Below are 22354 nucleotides of genomic sequence, written 5' to 3'. Positions count from 1 at the left end.
AGTTCAAATCACTGGTAATGCAAGCAGCTGACACTTGTCTCCCGCCTGGTAGTTCTGTGGACAGCAGGTATTAGTGAGGAGACAATAGGGAGGACAGCCTCAGGGCAAGACTTCCGGTTGAATGACAGGTCTTGAGCTACCAGTAGAAGCCATCTGGATAATGACCTATGAGTAAAATCAGGTAAAGACAACACACGCCTGACAAGCTCTACTCTGGTACTAGGGAAAGTCTCCCACCAGAAAACATAGGTTCCAGCCTCTGTGGCCCAGCCTTCTCACACTTTCCTCTCCTTGGTATTGCTGAGCTTGGTGGGGCCTCGACTTTTCTTATGCTTTTTCTTATTAGTGTTTCGAGTCGAGGAAGGAAGAGACAGCTCCATCTCCCTTTTCTTGGCATCCCAGTCTGGGTCCCGCTGATCCAACAGCAGCCCCTTCTGCCTGGCGGTGAGGCGGTGGTCCTGGCACTCGGGCTCGGCCCTAGGAGATGGGGAGACAGTGGCTCTCAGAGAGCGCAGGCGAGCCTGGCCCAGCTTTGAAAGGGGCGTCTCTTTCAGGCCTCTGCACACACCCTGAGCACCTCGGGGGTCCATCCCAAAGGAAAGAGGCCACGTTCAAGCATTTCCAAGTGTACACTTAGGGAGGACTCAGACACTAAAGAAACCACTTGGAGGTGGAGAAAACCGGTGCACCAAGAGTAAGGTGTTGACAGAATCAATCAGTTAGCACTTAGCTTGAAGAAGGCCCTGCTAATTCTGAAAGTACTCACTATTTACACAGGTACACATCTTATTATGAGGCTGTTTTCCTTAACTTACTTGTAATTTTATTTTTTTCCTAATTATGAAAGCCATATCTATTCACTGTAAAAAGTTTAAAAGTACAAAAGCACATAAGGAAGAAAATAAAAATTACTCATAATTGCAAATGTACTGTATGTGTAGATAGATGCACATGAAGAACTAGTTATAGATGATAGATAGGGTGGTAAATAGAAAAGTAGATAAATGAATAGACTGCCACACACTCAAAAAAAATGGGAAGTGTACATATTATGTACCATCCTATACAATAAAGATGTAATATACAAATGGTTGTTACGAAATGACCAACTGCGTAACGATTGGATCACAGATCAGCGGGAGGGTGGGGCAGCAAGCTACAAGTGGGTGGCGGAGCGCTATAGGAGGGGGTAGGGCAGCAAGCTATGAGAGGGGTTCAGGGGCCGGGGGGTAGGGGGAGCTACAGGATGGTGGGGCAGCGGGCGGAGAGCTTCAGGAAGGTGGCAGTGAGCTACTGGCTACAAGTGAGCAGCGGAGAGCTACAGGAGGGGGCAGAGCAGCAAGCTATGAGTGGGGGCGGGGGGAGCTACAGGAGGGCAGCAGCGAGCTACTGGCACACGGATTCATGCACAGGGCTACTAGTTTTGTATATGAGGCCAAAGGTAAGTGTATAACTTGCTTAAAGAAATTGGTAAAAACCACTTCATAGAAATAAAACTTGAGCCAATATGAAGATCAATAGAATTTGAGAGGAAAGATGATGATACAGGCAGGGCAAACAGTATTTTAAGTACAAAACATTATACAAAGCACAGCTCATTCAGAGGATAGCAAGTCTGCTTGGCCCTCAGCCCCCATTCTCCCAACAAGCTGGGAGTGATCTCCCAATAATCAGACCACATCTATTGTGCCCCCTCAACATTCACTGAACCTCCTCTGCTCTGCTCTTAGGATACCAGTCTTGCTATTTATGCAAACAAGTTATCTCACTCCTAGACAGGGAAATTCTTGATGTCCCAGTACTGTATCTGATTTATCTTTCTATTCTTTTTAGTATCTAGTTCAATGCCATGCATATAGTAGGTCTCCAAAGTATTTGTTGAATGAGAGATGTACTACTTAGTGAGGCTGGATCAAAAAGTTGAATTGTTCTGCTAGGGTCCCGAGAAGGTTCAGAAAATGGTCAAATACTGTCTAGGCTTCTTTAAAAACTCTCTTGTACATCCTTTCTCTTCATCATCTTCAACCAGGAGCTCCCCTGCTTACAACATGAATTTTTTAAAATATATTTTTATTGATTTCAGAGAGGAAGGGAGAGGGAGAGAGAGATAGAAACATCAATGATGAGAGAGAATCATTGATTGGCTGCCTCTTGCACGCCCCCTACTGGGGATCGAACCCTCAACCTGGACATGTGCCCTAGACTGGAATCGAACCCTGGACCCTTCAGTCTGTAGGCCGACCCTCTATCCACTGAGCCAAACCATCTAGGGCAGTGGTTCTCAACCTTCATAATGCCGCGACGCGACCCTTTAATACAGTTCCTCATGTTGTGGTGATCCCCAATTTCATTGTTACAAATGGAACATAATTAAGGCATAGTGATTAATCACAAAGACAATATGTAATTATATATGTGTTTTCCGATGGTCTTAGGCGACCCCTGTGAAAGGGTCGTTCGACCCCAAAGGGGTCTCGACCCACAGTTTGAGAACCGCTGATCTAGGGCCTTACAATATGAATTTTTAAGAAATGGTCGGCAAACTCATTAGTCAACAGAGCCAAATATCAACAGTACTTCTTCAAAATAGACTCGCCCAGGCTGAAAACCGACTTCTGCGCATGGGCCACAAAGTTTCAATCGCACTGTACGTGCACGGCCGCGTGGTATTTTGTGGAAGAGCCACACTCAAGGGGCCAAAGGGCCGCATGTGGCTCACGAGCCGCAGTTTGCCGACCACGGCCTTAAGTGATCTCCTTGCCTGGAATCCAAGTGCCTCCACAACATCACTGCCTCTTCCACTACAGGAGTGGCTCTGCTGATCAGCCCCTAATGAGCCCACACTCATATGCTTGCCCATCTCACTAAGGTCACCCACACGTCCACCCAACCTTGTTCTACGCTTCTCTCTACAGGTGCGATGCTCTACTTATCCAGGCCCCTCATTTCTCCACTATCCCACTACCTTCTCACATGGACACACACTCTATGAACACTTCCAACTGGGTGTCTTTCCTCTCAATCAAAAATCTTTCTCCCTCCTTCATTAGCCAGCTCTTAGCCATCTTTTAAGGTCCAGATTAATTGCCTCTTAACCAGGATTCCTTCTCTCAAAACCCCATGACTGTCAGAGGGAAGTTCCCTGTGGGAGATGATGATAAGCAGAGATGACTTACACATGATGCGTTTTTCTGTCTGCTCAGCACTGTTTGCCCAGCTTTCCTGGTAACCGCACTGCTGACTATTTGGAGGAACCACTCCTCCCCCACTCAGTTATTCTGGGGTGGCTTTCATGCCCAGCCGTCCACTGGTCACTGGGCAGGGGCTGAGATTACTCAGAGAAAGTCAGTGAGGAGAGCCAAGAACAGGAGCAATTTCAGCATCTAAAAAGCAGCCAAAGTAAGAGCTTAGACCAAATTATGAGAAGTAATAGTCAGATAAGTAGAGGAGATTTAGACGAGAGTAGCTTCAGATAAAACAAGAGAGAAGAGTTTGAAAAATGTCAGATATCAAATTAAGTGGAGGTAAGATGTGAATTGAGAAGAGGCCATTGATAGAGCAACAAGACTCCCTGGTAACTTGGATGAGAGCTGATTCAGCACAATGATAAATATTACACCATGTCCCATTTTCAAACCTGGTGTCCTACCCCTCTTATCTGAGATCATCTTTTCATAATCTACAACAATAATTACAATAATTATATATTGTGATATTAAAATTATAATAATGTATAATTATAAAAATTATAATTTTGTATAATTTAAAAATAATCAACTTTACATAATGTAACACATTACAGTTTCCACAGCGGATTCGCACTTCAGCGAAAAACTAATCAAAAATAAATCAAACATACCCTGGCCAGTTTGGCTCAGGGGATAGAGCGTCGGCCTGCAGACTGAAGGGTCCCAGGTTCGATTCCAGCTAAGGGCACATGCCCAGGTTGTGGGCTCGATCCCCAGTGTGGGGCGTGCAGGAGGCAGCTGATCAATGACTCTCTCTCATCATTGATGTTTCTATCTCTCCCTGAAATCAGTAAAAATATATTTTAAAAAAACCTCAAACAATAGTTGCCTGGATTTCTTCATTTTATTCTCATCGACCTGCGATCACTGAGTCAGCAGAGACTTGATCACAAGCTCCTCTTTCCCTGCCCTTCCTTCTTGTTTGAAGAAATGGAACTTACTTCTCCAGGAATGCCACACAGGCTTTCTGCCCATAGATCTGTGCGATCCTCTTTGGCGTGTCTCCAAAGAAGTCGGGGGCATCGATGGCGGCATGCAATGCGTGGAGCATTTTGAGCACAGGCAGATGGCCTGACTCAGCTGCAAAGTGAGCTGGGGTCCAGCCCACATCAGTTACCAGGCAGGGTCTGGCTCCGCACTGTATGAGGAGCTTCATCACCTCCATATGCCCTTACATGCACCAAGAAGAAAGAGAAGGTTAAGATGAAAATGTCTCCGCTGGCCCAAGGCCACGGTTAGTCTAGAATTGAGGCGGCCGGCAAACTTTTTAAACAGGGGGCCAGTTCACTGTCCCTCAGACCGTTGGAGGGCCGGACTATAGTTTAAAAAAAAAACTATGAACAAATTCCTATGCACACTGCACATATCTTATTTTGAAGTAAAAAAACAAAACGGGAACAAATACAATATTTATATTTGCATGTGGCCCGCAGGCCGTAGTTTGAGGACCCCTGGTCTAGATAGCACAAAAGAGGGGAAGACATTGGCCTTTGAGGCCCCTCCAGCTGCTCAGCATCATTCCCTCCTCCCTTTTTCCTCTCAGTACCCCACCCTTACCCCCAGGAACCAAGCTCTCACTCACCCAGGGGCTGAGGCCCTCTAAATATTCCCTCTACTCCCTCCCAGACACTCCCCTCCCAGCCCTGCCTAGAAATCTTGCTTTCCCGCCCAAGTCACTCTACCCCTGCCTATGTTGGCACTGGCAAGCTCCCTGCTTTTGGCAGTCTCCAGGCTGATTTCAAAAACAAATATTTCGCTACAGCATGGATGGACCTTGAGGGCATTATGCTTAGCCAGATAGAGAAAGACATGTCAGACAGATACCGTATAATCTCACTTATATGTGGAATCTAAGTAACAAAAGCCAAGCTCATAGGGACAGAGAACAGATTATATTGGTGGGTTCCAGCTGTGGGAGATGTGTGACATGGGTTAAGCAGTGGTCGGCAAACTGCGGCTCGCAAGCCACATGAGGCTCTTTGGCCCCTTGAGTGTGGCTCTTCCTCAAAATACCGACTTCTGCGCATGGGCCACGAAGTTTCAATCGCACTGTACATGCGCGCCCGCACGTGGTATTTTGTGGAAGAGCCACACTCAAGGGGCCAAAGAGCCGACTGTGGCTCGCAAGCCACAGTTTGGCGACCACTGAGTTAAGGTAGTCAAAAGGTACAAACTTTCAGTTATAAAATACAAGGTCATGGGGACGTAATGTACAGCATGGTGACTGTAGTTAATAATTCTTGCCCAGCCGGGTGTAGCTCAGCGGTTGAGCGTCGACCCAGGAACCAAGAGGTCGCGGGTTCGATTCTTGGTCAGGGCATATGCCCAAGTTGCGGGCTCAATCCCCAGTGGGGGGCATGAGGGAGGCAGCCAATCAATGATTCTCTCTCATCATTGATGTTTCTCTCTCTCTTTCCCTCTCCCTTCCTCTCTGACATCAATAAAAATATACTTTAAAAAAATAATTCTGTGCTGCCTCTTTGATAGTTGCTAAGATAGATCTTCAAACTTATGACAAGAAAAAAAATTTATAACTAAGGATGGTGATGGATGTTAATTTGACTTTTTGTGGTGATCATTTCACAATATATATAAAAATCAAATTATTATGTTGTACCCCTGGAACTGATATAATGTTATGTCAATTACACCTCAATTAAAAATATTTGAAGTTTCACTTACAATATAGCTAGCAAAGATTAATTATACAGGCTTTCTAGCCAGATAGATGGGGGTTCATGCCTGACGATAAACACCACTTACTAACTATGGCACCCCGGATCAGCAATAGATGTCTAAGGCTCAGTTTTCTCATTTGTAAATAAAGGATATTACTACTTACCTCACTGAGTTCTAGTGAAGTACAAATGAAATCATTGATCTAAAGTACATAGCACAGTACTCAGCATATGACAAATGTTTGCTAAAAGGTGCCCTAGTATAGCTACCATGACATTGTACTTAAATTTCTACAAAATCCTCCAACCTGATTTCTCTGCAGCCAGTCTTGCTTCCTGCCAATCCATTCTGCATACAGGAACAAAACATATTTTTAGAAAGCAAAGTGGACTATAATACTTTCTTACTTAACACTTTTCAAAGTTCAATGGTATTCTATTGCCAAAGGCCTTGACAAGGCCATTGTTGAATTTTTGCCATTTTCCTCCTCCAATTTTATAACTAAGCCATCGTTAGGCATGGGGGATACAGCAATGAACAGACGAAGTCCCTGTCCTACTACAGGAATAATGCTCCCATCCTGCTAGAGGTCAAGAGGGCAGAGGATTAATATTAATTGAGAGTAGACTATGTGCTGGGCACTGTACACCCATTATCTCACTGAATCCTCACTACAAGACTCTAAGATAGCATTTTGTTCCCATTATGTAGATGAATAACCTAAGGCTTAGAGACATTAAATAACTAGTCAAGGTGCTACAACTAGTAAGTGGTGGTGCTCAGATTGAAATGTTCCATCGGGCATCGATGTCTCTCTCTCTCTTTCTCTCTTTCTCTGTCTCTCCCTTCCTCTCTCTCTAAAAATAAATCAATAAAACAAATAAAAAATGATATCCTTGGTTGAGGATTAAAAAAAAAAAGAAATGTTCTTCCGGCTACCCCTCACAGATGCTGATTGGTACCTTCATGAACAATAGACTGCAGGGGATGGACTCTGTTGGCATTGCCCACTCACCTTTGATTGCAGCCCAGTGAAGGGGGGTTCGGTCATTCCAGTCCACGTCCTTGTAGTTTGGGTCACAGAGACCTTTCTTCAAAATCTTTCTCACTAGAGTATAGTCCCCTGCAGCCACAGCTTGATGGAGCTTTGTCATGTCCGACATTCTCGTCAATTCCATGACAAAAACCTGTGGGAAAACATGCCACTTAGGAAATTATCTACAACCCTTTACTCCTAGTGAGGATTCTTTACCCTAAATTTGCATCCAGGGTTGCTTCATACGTGTGCTCTGCTGAGTGTACATTTAGATCTTAGCTACTGTGGTTGGTGCATGCCAGTCACCTGCCCAAAACTATCAATGGCTCTCCTCTGCCTACAGAACTCCAGGCTAAAGTCAGGGGATGGAATTTGTTCTTTGGTCTCAAACCACCTTCCAGGGCTAGTAGCGTGACACTGATCTGATTGTGTATTTCTGTGCCTTAAGCTCCTCATCTGTAGAATGGGTGTAATTTGCCAGGGTTGCTGTGAGGATACAGTGACAATCCTTGTGAAAAGCTTATTCTGGACACAGACCATATACTCTGTGGAAATTAAATACTATTACTCCATCAATTCAGGAGGTAGACAAAATATAAGCATACAAATAAAATGGCTAAATTATTTACAGGATTAAGACATAAACCAACCGTTCTCCAATTATAGTCTATAGATGCTTAGGAAGCCCTGAGAGTTTTTTAGGAAGTCCATAAGGTCAAAACTACTTTCATTATAATATTAAAATGTCATTGGCTTTGTACACTGTACTGAAAATTACCCTGATGGTTCACAAACAAAGGTGTAGAAAACTGCAGGCGCCTTAGCACGAAGAGGGGCAGAAGTGGGCAGTGGCCCAGACTGGACCAGCAGTCAGGTATCCTTTACCACCACACACATGCATTTTAAAGAATAAAAAAGCTAGTTTCAGTAAAGAAACTAAAGCAGTAAGAATTATTCATTTTTATCAAATTTTTACTCTTGATTACATGACTTAGTAAAAGGAATAAAAAAATAATGAAATATATCAACGTTTGAAATGTCTGCAGAACTCTGTCAACCAGTATTTTCTGTAGGACAAGTGTATGATGTTAGCAAATGCATGGGTACAGGGATCCATTCCAAACAGGCCAATGGATTTCAGTGTAATGAATTTTAATTTAGAGTATAGAAAACACACAGACCATTTCAGATTCCAACTAACATTTAAAGCACTCCCACTTGTCCAGTTTTGGTGTATATCAAAGAAAAATATTCACAATATTTGAAAAGGGTATAAAATACTCCTCCCTTTTTCAACTTCATATACGTGTGAAACCATATTTTCTTTACGTATTTCAATCAGAACAACAAACTGAATGCAGAAGTAGGTAGAATACAGGTGTCTTCTATTAAACCAAATATTAAAGAGATTTGACCAAAAAAAGCAAAACAGTGCCACTCTTCTCACACTGTTTGTTTTAGGAAAAGTTATTTTTCATAAAAATTACAGTATTTTATTATCTTGTAGGCTTATGATTTTTGCAAATGAATTAATACACATTTTTTTCAATGTTCTCAGTTTTAATTTCTAGTATAGTAATTATTGATAGCTATAATCCACATTTTAAAAACCCCCGTCTGGGCCTTGGCCAGTGTGGCTCAGTTGATTGTCATCCCATGCACTGAGAGATCACTGGTTCGATTCCCGGTCAGGGCACCTGCCCAGGTTTCGGGCTCAATCCCCAGTAGTTGGTGTGTAGAAGGCAGTCGATTGTTGTTTCTTTCTCTCTCTCCCTCTCCCTTCTTCTCTCTTTCTGTCTAAAATCATTAAAAATATTTAAAAAACAAACAAAAAAACTTCCCTCTGGGATTCTCAGTAATTTTTAAGAGTGTAAAGTCCTGAGACAGAAAAGTATGAGAATTACCGATATAACAAAAAAGGGGCTGAGATATAGGAAAAAGGAATGAGAACAGAGCCCCTAGAGAAGGGGCTGTTAAAAATGTCTCTTCCATCTTAACACTGAAGTGAGATTTCGAGAAACAGCAGCACCCAGGGCCTTCTAGAAATGCAAATGATTGGGCCCCAAATCAGACCCAGTGGGTCAGAAACTGGGGTGGGAGGAGCAATCTGTGTCATAGAGAAGAGAAGGAAGTACCGTAATCCACAAGCAAGCCCAATGTGTTAGGATGGCGAGGACTTTCTGGGGACAGAGGAAAGGACCTCTCACCAACACTAGGAAGTAAAAGGCACTTCTCTCTGAAAACAACCTAAGCCGGGTCCCTGAATGATGAATAAGAGTCTCTCTGAAAACAACCTAAGCCGGGTCCCTGAATGATGAATAAGAGTTATTTTGGGCGCTGACAGTGGTGGAGGGTCCCACAAACTTCTCTTGAAAAAGGTGAAATAGGACATTTTTTAGGCTCAGTCGACCACCAGGCAAAATCAAGAAGGTGAAATAGGACATTTTTTAGGCTCAGTCGACCACCAGGCAAAATCAAGACGATTAGGTAACAAGATAAACTCCTGTCCTGTTTATTATTGACTGCCAGCCTTCAGCCTGAGACATTCTCAGGGCAACCTGCCAGAGTGGGAGGGGCCTGGCCTGTGGGAAGGTCACTCACTGTGCGTAGGTGACGCCCAGATGCCAGCATGCTCTCTCTCCTCTCCAGGAGCCTGACTGTCACAAGTTGGTAGCTGGCAGGAGGCAAGGCAACTTGACTGGATTATGATTCTACTCAGTGCTCTATAGTTGCCAATAGCAGAGTCCACAAGGTGTAGGTGGTGACCAGCAGGACCCTGGGCAGCACAGCAGCAGGGTCAGGAGGAATGTGCTGGGAGTAGAGAGGGTATGGGGGGCACAGAGAGTGACCTCAGCTGGCTCTCCAAGGCTCACCGTACTTGCCCAGTGAGGCCCACCTCCACAGGTGGTGACCATGCGCCTACAGAAACAGGGAGGGAGCCAGATTTGGCCCGATGTTACCAACCTCTGGTGTATGTAAAGCATCTGGGATCTTGTTAAAATGCAGATCCTGACTCAGCTGGACTGGGATGGGCCTGTAACAAGTCCCCAGAGCATCTAGTAGTTCACAAACCACATTTGAGTGGCAATGTCTCTGCATCCACAAGGCGTTGGCAAGACCTAAAGTAAGGCAGAGGCGGTCTGGCTGGCTCCCTGGTGGGTGTAAACAACAGATGCCTGGGCCTCAGCCCAAAGTGGTTCAGCATGTCTGAGTGCGAAGGACAAGGACGGGCCTTTGTGCATGAAGTGGGTGCTGAGTATGTACATTAGGTAACAGAAGATGACAGAGGATTTTATCTTCGTGGCTTGTTTGTCTTAGTAGAAAACCCTTATACTGGAGCATTTGATCAATGATAAGATAACATGGTGAACAGAGGTACTAGACAGCTTCTACCCTGCAGGTATCACAGAAAGCCAAACCATTTTTAGAATCAGTGCGTGGGAGCCTCTTTCTTTGCTTGCCATTCACACAAACCTGCAAGCAGGTTTACACTTAAATTAGCCCCATTTGTTCCACATTTGAGTTCACACCAAGGAAATTCCACAACTTCCCATGGATAACTTATAATGTAAGTAGACATTCTCAATGAGTAGGTAGCTAAATTTATTTGCAGAGAAATTAACAAACTGATCCTAAAAGCTCAAATGCAAGGGACTCAGAATTGCCAAAGCAATCTTGAAAAAAAAAAAAAAAAGAACGAAGTAGGATTCACACTTCCTGATTTCTAAACTTACTACAAAGATACAATAATCATGACAGTGTGGTACAAAGTATGCCGTGTGGCAAAAAGGTAGACATATAGAGAAATGGAATAGAACTGAGATCCGGAAATAAACCATTATGTTTATGGTCAAATAACTGATTTTCAACAAAAGTGCCAGGAAAATTCAGTGGGGGAATAGTCTCTAAATAGTACTAACACAATTGGATAGCCAAAAGAATGAAGTTGGTCGTCTACCTCTTGCCATATACAAAACTTAACTTAAAATACATCACAGACCTAAATATATGTCCTAAAACTAAAACTGTTAGGAGAAAACATGGTGGTAACTCTTCATCACATTGGGTTAAGCCAGGAGTGGGGAACCTTTTTTCTGCCAAGGGCCGCTTGGATATTTTTAACATCATTCTCGGAGCATACAAAATTATCAACTTAAAAATTAGTCTGCTAGATTGGGTCAAACGTTTAATTAATTCACCCCTAATGTCTTGACAGGGCCAAACCAAACGATTATGCGGGCCTTATGCAGCCCATGGGCTGGACGTTCCCCACCCCTGGGTTAGGCAATGGTCCATAGATAGGACAATAAAAGCACAAGCAACAAATGAAAAAATTAAATCAACTGATTTCACTAAAATTAAAAACTTTTGTCCTGTAAACGATACCTTTGAGAAAGTATAAGCAACCACCAAATGGGAGAAAATCTTTTCAAATCATATATGTGATAAGAAATTTGTATCCAAAAAATATAAAGAACCATTAAAACTTAACAATAAGAAAACAAATAAGTCAATTAAAAATGGTCAAAGAATATAAACAGAAGTTTCTCCAAAACAAATATGCACATAGCCTATAAGCACATGAAAAGGTGCTCAACCCCATTAGTCATTAGGCAAATGCAAATCAAAACCATAATGAGACACCACTCCACACCCACTACAATAACTATAATAAAAAAGGCAGTAATAACAAGTGTTGATAAGGATGTAGAGCAATTGGGACCCTCATATACTGTGGTGGGAATATGAAATGGGGAAGCCACTTTGGAAAACAGTTTGGTAGTTCTTTAAAAGGTAAACATAGAGCAATTATATATGACCAGTAACTCCAATCCTAGGTATATACCTAAAAGAAATGAAAACATATCTCCACATAAAAGCTTGTACATAAATGTTCACAGCAGCATTATTAATACTAGCCCTAAAGTGCAAACAATCCAAATTTCCATGAATGGATAAATGCATAAATAAAATGTGGGATATTCATACAAGGAATATTAATTGACAATAAAAAGAATGAGGTTGTGATACATGCGACAACAAGGATGACCCCTGAAAACGGGCTAAGTGAAAGAAGCCAGTCACTAAAGCTCGCATGTTTGTATGATTCCGTTTATGTGAAATGTCCAGAATACGCAAATCTATATTGAATGTCGATTATTGGTTGCCTCGGGCTGGAATGAGGTGGGGTGGGAAGTGACTGGGAAGGAGTACAAGATTTTTCTTTGTGGTGATGAAATGTTCTAAAATTAAATAGTGGAGGGTGATACTTTTATAACTTTGAATACATTAAAAATCACTGAATTGTGTGCTTTAAAAAGGAGAATTTTATGGTATGTAAATTATAACTCAACAAAGCTGTTTGAAAAAAATAAAGGATACTATAAATTAGATGATTTCTTAAAAAAAACACAAAAAGTTATTTGTAGAAAACATACAATTCACTAGCCTACCACCAACTACTAAACTTTGGCAAATTTCCCTTCACATGAATCCCTGTATATTCAAGTGCACTTGAATTTCTATCTTCCTGGTTCAGGTGTCTCAATGTAAAAAAGTAGCCAGTAATTATAAGCTCTAATAAATATGAATGATCTACAGTAACTGCAGTAAACATCTGAAGACAAGAGTAATATACAAATACTTACTGTCTTGTTTGAAACTGAGGTGCCCAGTGCTGGCAGGGAGTCTTGGCTGCCAAAGTCTTGTTGTTTCACACCATGGAAACTGACGCCTCCTTCCTCATTAAAGTCTGTCAATCAACCTCAGCTTCACTAGGCCGTGACTGTCCGGTGGATGGGGGCTGCCCCTCGGCTTTGCACTGAAACTGGTCAGCAATTCCAGTCTGCTCTGTAGTCCAAGGTGGTTCCTAACAGGTTCGTTTCAAATAGCATTTAATAAAGAAATATGAAAATTAAAAGTATGGTTGACAGGCCACATGACACTGTGGAGTAGTGGGGACAAGGTGGCCCCCTCACATCCAGAACCAGCTGGGAGATCTTGGGCAAAGCCCTTAACTTTGCTGAGCCTCTTTTTTCTCACCAATAAAATGAAGTGTTTACACCTTTCCCTGGGGCTGTGAAAGGTGAGTAGCTGAAATAATTTATGACCCACCTGGCACAAGGTAGAGAAGGCAGAGAGGGAGGGAGGGAGGAAAGGAGGAAAACTTTGGGTGGTTTCTCCTTGCCTCCTCTTTCTGCTCCATTACTCTAAGCATCTATCTTTAGGATGATGCTGGTCTAAAAGACCTTCTTCCTCCCGCCTCTCTTCCTCTCTCCTCTCTTTCTCTTTTATCCATCTATCCCATTCTTTTTTTCTCCCCTACCTTCTCCTCCTTTTCCTCTTCCTTCCCCTCCCCCTTCTTTTCTCTCTCTCTTTTTTCTTTCCCCTTCCTTTTTACATGTATTTCTGTATTTATTTTCTTTCTCCCCACATGTATTTATTGAATGCATTATATCTGCCAGACACTATACTGGGCCACATGGAGAACAAGATACTACTCATTGTTCCTCTCTTCTTTGAGCCTAGAGTCCAATAAAAAAGGCAGACAATAAGAAAACAAATAAATGTATACCTGTAAAATTACAACTTCTACTAGTGTCGTGAACAAACAACGGTCAGTGTTGGAGAATAATGAGAAAGAAGGGTGATCATGGATGGATGTCCTTAAGTGGTGACATTTGAGCTGAGACCTGGCATGAGAGGAGCCAGGCATCTGAGGAGCTAGGGAAGGCGTTCCAGGCAGAGGGAGGGAAACAGCTTGGCTTAAGTGAGAAATAAAGAGGAGGAGGGTGTGGGTAGTCTGTGTGGTGTGGGGCAAGTGGAAGAAGATAGGCAAAGGCTAGATCATTCAGGGTCTTCTAGGTTACAGCAAGGATTTTGGATTTTATTCCATGTACAAGGATAAGTCATTGAAAGGTTTTAAGCAAGGAACAAGATGGTGCAATTTATATGTATTTTTAAGGTGACTTTGGCTTGTACATGGGGTAGAGACTAAAGAGAAACAAAATGAAAAACAAGATAATCACTGAGAAGCCTATTGCTGAAGTCCAGACAGGAAAGAGTAGTGGTTTGTTGTATTTGGCAGTGACATGTAGAGAAATGATTGAAATCAAGAACTATTTAGGGCCCTGTCTGGGTAGCTCAGTGGGTTAGAGCTTTGTCCTCATATGCCAAGGTTGTGGGTTCAGTCCCCAGTCAGAGCACATACAAGAATCAACTAATGAGTGCATAAATAAGTAAGCAATGTTTTTTCTCTCTCTCTCTTTCAAATCAATACATAAAAATGTATTTTTAAAAGAATTATTTAGGAGGGACTTTTCACAGGACCTGTCAATGGGTTTTATATGAGTGATCAGGGAAATGGAGGGATCAAGGATGATTGTTGGGCTTCTGGTTTGACCACTTTGGTGTGAAGGTGGTGACATTTGATGGCATAGCGATGACTGGGGGGGGGGGGCAGGTTTAGGTAGCAGAAGGCTAGTTTAAATTAAATGTTCTGTTTTAAATGTGTTAAGTTTTGAGGTTCCTGTAAGGCATCCAAATTATCAAATAGGAGACCAATATTCTGTGGCTTTTGAGCTAAAGGTACACATTTGGAGTTGTCAGCATAAAGGTGGCATTAAAGGTAGCAGGTACAGAGAGGAGGGAGACCCAAGCCCTGAGGCCTGCCATCATTCAGAGATCCGATAGCAAAGGACGAATTATCAAAGAAGATTCAGAAGCACTGTCAGGGAGATAGGAGGGAAACCAGGGGAATATAGCCCCAAAGAAACTAAAGGTTAAGAAGAGTAATGGGCAACCATGTCAAAGAGGGTGGGGTTTAATGAATGCCTATGACAGGCAGGAAAAGATTCAGATGAGACCCCTTGCCCAACCCCAAAGGGCTCAGTGTCTTATAAGCTTTCTAAGCACCAGAACAGTTCCAATTCAGCTTGATTTTATTCAACAAATAGATATTTTATAAGCAACTAGTAAGTGTGGAATGAGGCAAGGCTTCAAGGACAGAGGCCTCCCCTCAAGGAAGCTGCAGTCTAATAAGGATCCCATGGGAAGAGGAGGAGCTGTGGTCATTCACAAATTGCATGCATCTGGGGCCACCCCCACCCCACCCCGCCACATGGTTCCTTCCCTAATACATATACCTGTCCCCCACTTTTCGAAAGTTAGCATTATGTCACTTTGCTCTTAGGAAAGACTTATATTAGTACCTATTTTTGCTATCTGAAAAACATCCAAAGAGGATTTTCGCTTTTGCAAAAAGTTCAGTGTTTGTTCTTGCGGCAGTTGTTATTAGAGGCAGCAGGCACCCCAAGCAGCGAGAGCGGCCCCACCAAGCTCCTTTCCGAGAACCACACTCAGCATCTCAGCATCTAACCACCAGGGGTCTGAGCTGGGTCTGTGAACATCTGTGCTCTACCTTGTGCTTCCTTAGCAAGATGAGTTGTAAGGTATCAGAGAAGCCTAAGTAAGCTTATTGTAAGGCCAGATGTAATTAAGCATATTTGGCATAATTTGGTAGGTTATTTTGGGGTCTGAGAACACTCAAAATGTTTCCATATAAATTAATGATAATCACATCTTTGCTTTATGCCATTTCAGCTTACTAAAAGTTTCATAGGCACCTCTAGTTTTGGATAGTGGGGGAAACCTGTAATGGGTTTGTGAGCCCCAATTTCTTGATAAGCCATGAGCTGACCGGAAGTGAGGAAACCAAAGGGAGAGGCCTCCAGGATTTCTCATAAGTTAAGAGTAAGGTGATGAAGAAATGACTTAAAAAGGATATGCTTTGATCTAAAAAAATTAAAATTTTGACACAAAGCACACAAGGCCATATAAAAATGAGATGAAGACAAATCCTGATCTTACAAAAATATTACTTTTGTATACTACAAGTAGTGAATCTGCTAATGGGAAACTGAATTTGTGTGGTAAATGCTTTTCAGTGTCATCAGTGTGACCTGATGAATAACTTAATCTGGGGTTAATGTCAAAAATCTACCCTCAAGGGTCTCTCGCCCATGTTATGATAGCCACTGAGATCACCGAGTAATATCTATGGGCCAGCCATCAACCTGTGGTCACAATGACTCAAGCACAGGGACTAAAATTTCTAAAAGACTTCCCCCATAGAGTCAAAGCCATTTTTAAATCAGGAAGGGACTCTAGAAATCATGAATTAAAAGTTCACTTTATAGATGCAAATATTGAGACCTACTGACATGAACTTATTTCATAAAAGTCACACTGCTACTAGGTCTTAATTCATCTTTTACAACCTTCCCCACCCTAGTTAAGCTCAGCATGCAGAGTTGATGTACAGTGACCACAAGTTCAAGTCTGGGCTGAGCAGCTTTGCCACTCCTTTGCATATTTACCGCTTCCTATTGATCCCTGCTCAGGCCACTGTGAATTGATTCTGGTCCACTTCCCTCCAATTCTAAAGCAGATGCTAATAAGAATTCCATATAGGTTTTGTTCTCAGTGCTCTAACACATATTAATAAGTTTAATCATGTGGGACAGGTGCAAGTATTATCCCTACTTTGCAGAAGAGTGAACTAAGTCACATAGGAATCAAGTAAGGCCTAAGGTGACAAAGCTAGTCATCGACAACCCAGGTAGTTTGGTTATAGAAACTATGGTCTTATCTACTTTGCTGCATTGCCTCTGGAGATGGTAAATCAAAAGCACATGCAAAAGTGCTGCATTTTCCATTTCAAACCAATACTGAAAGAGGCAATACAGTGAGGTGGACAGAATGGTGACATGGGAACTGGGAGTGGCAAGAAGGAAATGAAAGATCTGTCAAATGCCTTTGTGCATCAGGTATTGTTCTAGGTGTTTTATGGGCATTATCTCATCAGTCTTAACTAAGTCGGAGTATAGATAGTTCACAAGCCAGGAAATGGAGGCTCAGAGGGCTTAAATATGCTCAGACCGGGGCTGCCTACTTCCTGTGGAGAGTGGGGGAGCTGATCAAACTCAGTCTCTGCCTCTGGGCCTGGGAAGGTGAGAGTGGGGTTCCATTTGTGGCTTCCGAATCTTTTGTTCCCTTCCGCTTATGTGCATACTGTAGAAGCTTTCACGGAGCTTCCTGATCAGGAAGGAGGAGTTAGGTTGACATCTTGGACTGTCCCTGGGATTAGACTAGAAAAGGTGGATGTGCTGGGTCTGGGATTCCAGCATCGCTGCAGATCAGCACAAACTGGAGATGTGTGCCAAGCCAGCATGAGGCTCATGGAGTCTTGCTCTGGGGCATTAGGATTTCCAGGTTGGCCATATTCACTAAGGTGTTACTTTATCATCTTGTATCCTTCAGAGGCATAGCTTGGTTCTCCTCTTAGCCTCACTGGGTGCTGCACAATCTGAATGTGGGTCTATGTAGCTCCCTCACATGCTGACTTTGTACCTAATACCCTTTCCATGTAGCAACCCTTGTCCAATCAATTCATCTTTCCTACTGTATCCCGAGAATCTGTTGCTTCTGTCTCAACTGTCTTGAGGAAGTCCCTTTGTAGGGGACAACTTCACAACAAATTTACCCTGAGTTTCTGATCACACATGCAAAAAAAGCCATATCTCTCTTTAAAGGATTATGAATCTAATTGAGGAGATAAGATCTTGCACAAATAAAATATAATTGAGACTGTATTAAATGCCCTAAGACAGGGGTCCTCAAACTTTTTAAACAGGGGGCCACTTCACTGTCCCTCAGACCGTTGGAGGGCCGGACTATAGTTTAAAAAAAAAAAACTATGAACAAATTCCTATGCACACTGCACATATCTTATTTTGAAGTAAAAAAAAACAAAACGGGAACAAATACAATATTTGTATTTGCATGTGGCCTGCGGGCCGTAGTTTGAGGACCCCTGCCCTAAGAGAAGCACTAAAGCACATGATGATGTTACATGTAGGAATCTTTAAAGGATGCTGGAAATCTTCCATTTGTCCCATCAGAGCCATTCTCCCCTATTCACCATGGCAGGCTCACCTATAGGTACAGTATCAATGGGCTCCAGTGCCCTCTGGCTTGGGTTTAGCTGATTTCCAGCAGGAGTTTTGAGGGTGGATAGAAAGTATAGCTGGAATATTTAGTCCTTTAACTTCCTGCCTAGTTGTCAGGGCGTTGCTACAGATATCAGGTGGCCCTCTCCATGGAGTTCTCTTCACCAGGTCCCAGTCATCGCTTTCTCTTTCCTCTTGCTCCTACAGGCCACTGGGTGGTAAGGGCTCACTGGTGTCGTTTGGCCAGAGGACTGACTGCACTATGCCTCGTGCATTCCCTAAATTCTATTCTCACCTTGGTAAACAGTTATCAAAGAACAAAAGCTCATTAAATAATCCAGTTTGAGGATGCCACACACCTCCTGCCAGGATCTGGCCCAGTGAAGTAGGAATTCTACAAGCAAAGGGAATAATGCCCCAACATGGAGTCCAGAATGGATGAGTGTAAAGTAAGTTGAACAGGGGAAACCTAAATGAAAGGAAGGTTGAGGCTATCCTGGAAGGCCACAAATGCCATGGCAAGATATCTGGACTTTATTGACCCCCGTGTGCAATGGAAATATTGACGATTTCTGAATAGGGAAGTAAAATGATTACAAGTCCATCATTTTTAGAGAAGTAATTTTGCCACAAGAAGGTAAAATGTATTCTGGCGGTGAGGGACACCCATGGAGGAGGAAAAAAGAGTAAGAAGGAAATAAAAATGCATATACTTTGACTAAGAAAATCCATTCCCAGAGATTTATCACAAATAAATAATTTAAAACATGCACAAAGATTTAACTGCAATGATATTCACTGAAGTGGTACTTCAAAAACTAAAAATTGTAAACAACCAAACTTATAATAAATAACCCACATTTTTTCTACAAAGGGAATATATAGAGCAATTTGAACGGATACTGCACATATGTACTTATTGGCTTGGTAAAATATTAGCATTATATTGCTAAATTAAAATAGAATCTTGTAAAATGGACCAAAAATTTAATATATGTGAATTTACTTGTTTATGTGGACAAAAGTTTAAAAGGAGGCACATTAAAAAAAATAAAAATAAAGGATGTACATTGAATTTGTATGAGCTAAATAGCATGTTTCTTATAATGAGCATAACTTGTCTATCAAAGGAAACATTATGTAGCTGTCAAGGGTAGAGCTTTTGCAAACCTTGATTAGCGCGGGAATAGTAGGAGTGGGAAGGGGGAATTGATGACATTATGCATGTGGAATAAATAACTTGGTGCCTGGATAAAGGAGCCAGGTGCCTGTGAATCATAGTGCCCCTGGGAAACACTGTGAGTCTTGGACGTAGCACAAAACCACCTTCATCTTGATTGAGGTTAGTAGAGGTGTTATCAACGACTTGAGCAAGAAAAAACCTCCTGAAGACAGGTTAGACAGGCCAGAACATAGAGCCCAGTTACTGAATGCATACAAACAAGTCCATTTGACATCCACAGTTCCAGAGTCTCCAGGAAAACCAAGTCTAAAAAGGGCATTAAGACATTGCCACAGAGGAATGAAGACTAACCGTGGAGTGAACAATACATTTTGGAATTGGCTAAAATATTGAATAGAGAATTCTTTATTTTCTCTCCACTGTAGAAACTTAGAGGCATGACCATCCGGGGCCCGCCGTCTTCTGGAAGAGCTTCACCTCTGAGGTCTTGTACTTCAAATTCCACTCTCTGACCATGACATTCCACCCTCCCACTTCGACACTCTGCCTAGGGTAGGTTCTTCCAACCCACTCAAATACCAAAATTGTTCAGTGCTTCCTGGTTATTGATGTTATGTATGTATTTGTGTATTCCTATATATATGAATTCTCTTTCCCATATAAGTGTGTGTTTTTGTGTATGTGTATCTCAAGTGTTCACTCTGCCTACCAACTATTGTTCTCAGCAATTAGCATGCATGATCTTTCAAGCCTCACTGCACCCCGTGATATAGATGTTATTATTATTTCTATTTTACAGATTAGGAAACTGAGGGGTTAGAAGGCTGTGTAACTTGCCCAAGGCCTTAGAGCTAGTACAGTAGTACTGGATACAAACCCAGGTCTGTATGACTCAGCCCTTTTAATTAGTATTATACTTCAGCGTGCAGAAGTGTCTAGAAGATATGTATCACATTGTTAAATAAGTACCAAATGAGGTTGTGGTTATGGAGACACCCCCACTTTCTTTTGTTGTTGTTGTTTTGTTCAGATTTCTAACAATACAAATATATGGCATCTTAACTAGAAATAAATAATCTATCTTTTCACATTACCATCAATTCCCTTCTTTTCTTTGCCATTGGCCAAACTACTCTCCTAATTTCCAAGCCCAGGTAACCCTCCTTTCTGGTGCTGTTCCTGAACTGGCAAACATTTCCGGAAAAGCACATCACCAGACAGACTGACTCCACGACTAATGAGTGAATTCCAGCCACCTGGGGCTCAGAGGCTTCAGACATCCTCAGGCTGACCTCACACCTATCCCCCAGATTTTCACTCTTCCTCCTGCTTTTCCTCACTCAAGCTACAGCCATGTCCCTTTCCTTTTCTTCTCCATAAAATGTCTTCAGAGTAATCTACGCTTCGAGTCTTTGTATCCTCATCTCTACTCCTGATAGCCTCCCTGCCTTTATCCCTCGATTATACTAAAATTGGTTTTAGGGGTTAAAAATTAAAATTGGTTTCTGCCCTCCTAATAGCTAATCCCATGGCCCTTTCTTTGGTCTTCACCCATTCTATTTAATCAACAGTGTTGATCATACCTACCTTTGAAAATCTCTTTCTCCCTTGACTTCTGTAGAGCTTCCCTCTCCTAGTCTCCATCATCGCTTTGATCAACCTTTCACAGTTTCATTCACTGGCTCCTTTTCCTCCTACCTTCCCTGAACGTGTTCTTTAGAATTCTATCTTCTACCTCTGCTCTCTCTAACAGCTCTCAGTGGCCAATCTCATGCAGTCTAGGCATTTTCACTTCCAAATAACTTCTGCTCGGGTTTCTATACTGAGCTTCAAACTTTCATAACTAACTACCCATGAGATAAGGTTCCACCCAGATGTGTCCTAGCTCACTACAGAGGAAAGAAGTCCCATTTTCTAGTGTTTGCTGGTTTCTGTGGCATGAACTCCCAACTCTGACTGACTTCTAGCTATCAATGTAAGGTTACTGAATAGAGCTAGAAAGAAGTTTACAGAGATGGTTCTCTCAAGCAGGTATAAGGTGACTCCACACACCACTTATTCCACCTCGTATCCAAGGACAGAGAATCTCAAACATTTCTTTTGACATATGTTGTAAGACACATTTTATACCAGTTACATACATACTTACATACATGCAAATAAAAGTTCTGTGGAACAACAGTTAACCTTACCACATACGATACACTTTAAAATTTATCATGTTCTATTTCATTAAAAACTACTTGTCTAGGTTCACCAAGTAGATTTCATAAGCCATTAATAATTCCAGACTCACCAGTTTTAAAACATCATCCTCAAATCTTTCAAACCCGATATACACAAAATTGCATTTATTAACTCACTTCTCCAACCTGTTCCCTTTTCCTATTTTTCTTTCTCAATTAATGAACCAGCATCACCTTGGTTTCCCCAGCTAGAAATCTCAGGGCCATTTTGGACTCATTCCCCTTTTTTGTCCTCTCACCCATTTCTACCTTGCTAACATTTCCCAGGTAGGTCTTCCACTCTCAATTCCCACTGTCACTATCCTGTTTTATATCATCACCTTTCTCCTAATAGCCTCCTATTCCATCCCCTGCTTTTGGCTTCTCCAATCTTAGTTCATCTTTTTCCAGTACAAAATTATCGTCCAAAAATAAGAAATGCAACTGCTGTGCTTAAAAGCGTTTGTGGTTCCCCCAAGGTATCTTTCATTCATTTAGAAAACATTTATTGGGCAACTACTGTGTTCCAAGCTCCTTACAGGATACAGGTTAATAAAATAACGTAGCTCCTGTCCTCAAGAAGCTCACAATGCAAATTCTATTGCATCATTCGCAAGACGGTTATTGTGGTGCCAGCTCACCTTCACATCCTTACCTTCTGCTCCATCCTACCTATGTACCCGATGCTCTTGCCACATGGAGAACTGGACATTCCCAAAGTATGTTGTTCACTGTAGGCCCTTGTGCCTTTGCTCATGCAGTTCCACATTCTGTAGAATTCTCTTCCTCTCTTCCTTCCAGACAAATTCGTACTCATTCTTGAAAGCCATTGTGTTGGTGAAGGCTTTCTTTTCACAAATATGTAATCATGCCCTTACTCCTAATAGTTAAATAGTACTGAAGTACCAAGAGAGTAAAGCCAGAGTCTCCCACCTGAGCCCACCCTAATTTCAGTACAATTTCCCAAAGAGAAG

At 42.2% G+C, this 22354-nt stretch overlaps 1 protein-coding gene across 1 annotated transcript; it reads right to left on the bottom strand.

Moving 5' to 3' along the window:
* Nucleotides 1-19: 19 nt before the first annotated feature.
* Nucleotides 20-22149, bottom strand: ANKRD66 (ankyrin repeat domain 66). Its single transcript, XM_023763337.1, has 4 exons — nt 22036-22149; nt 6943-7114; nt 4190-4418; nt 20-477 (listed from the first exon to the last, which is right to left on the bottom strand). Exons 1-4 carry the CDS (start codon nt 22147-22149, stop codon nt 276-278), a joined length of 717 nt encoding a protein of 238 aa, XP_023619105.1. The 3' UTR covers nt 20-275.
* Between the last annotated feature and the right edge of the window lie 205 nt (nt 22150-22354).

The sequence above is a fragment of the Myotis lucifugus genome, unplaced genomic scaffold (genome assembly GCF_000147115.1).
Source record: "Myotis lucifugus unplaced genomic scaffold, Myoluc2.0 scaffold_281, whole genome shotgun sequence".
NCBI classification, from domain to species: Eukaryota; Metazoa; Chordata; class Mammalia; order Chiroptera; family Vespertilionidae; genus Myotis; species Myotis lucifugus.
This window is presented reverse-complemented; position numbering and strand designations above follow the sequence as displayed.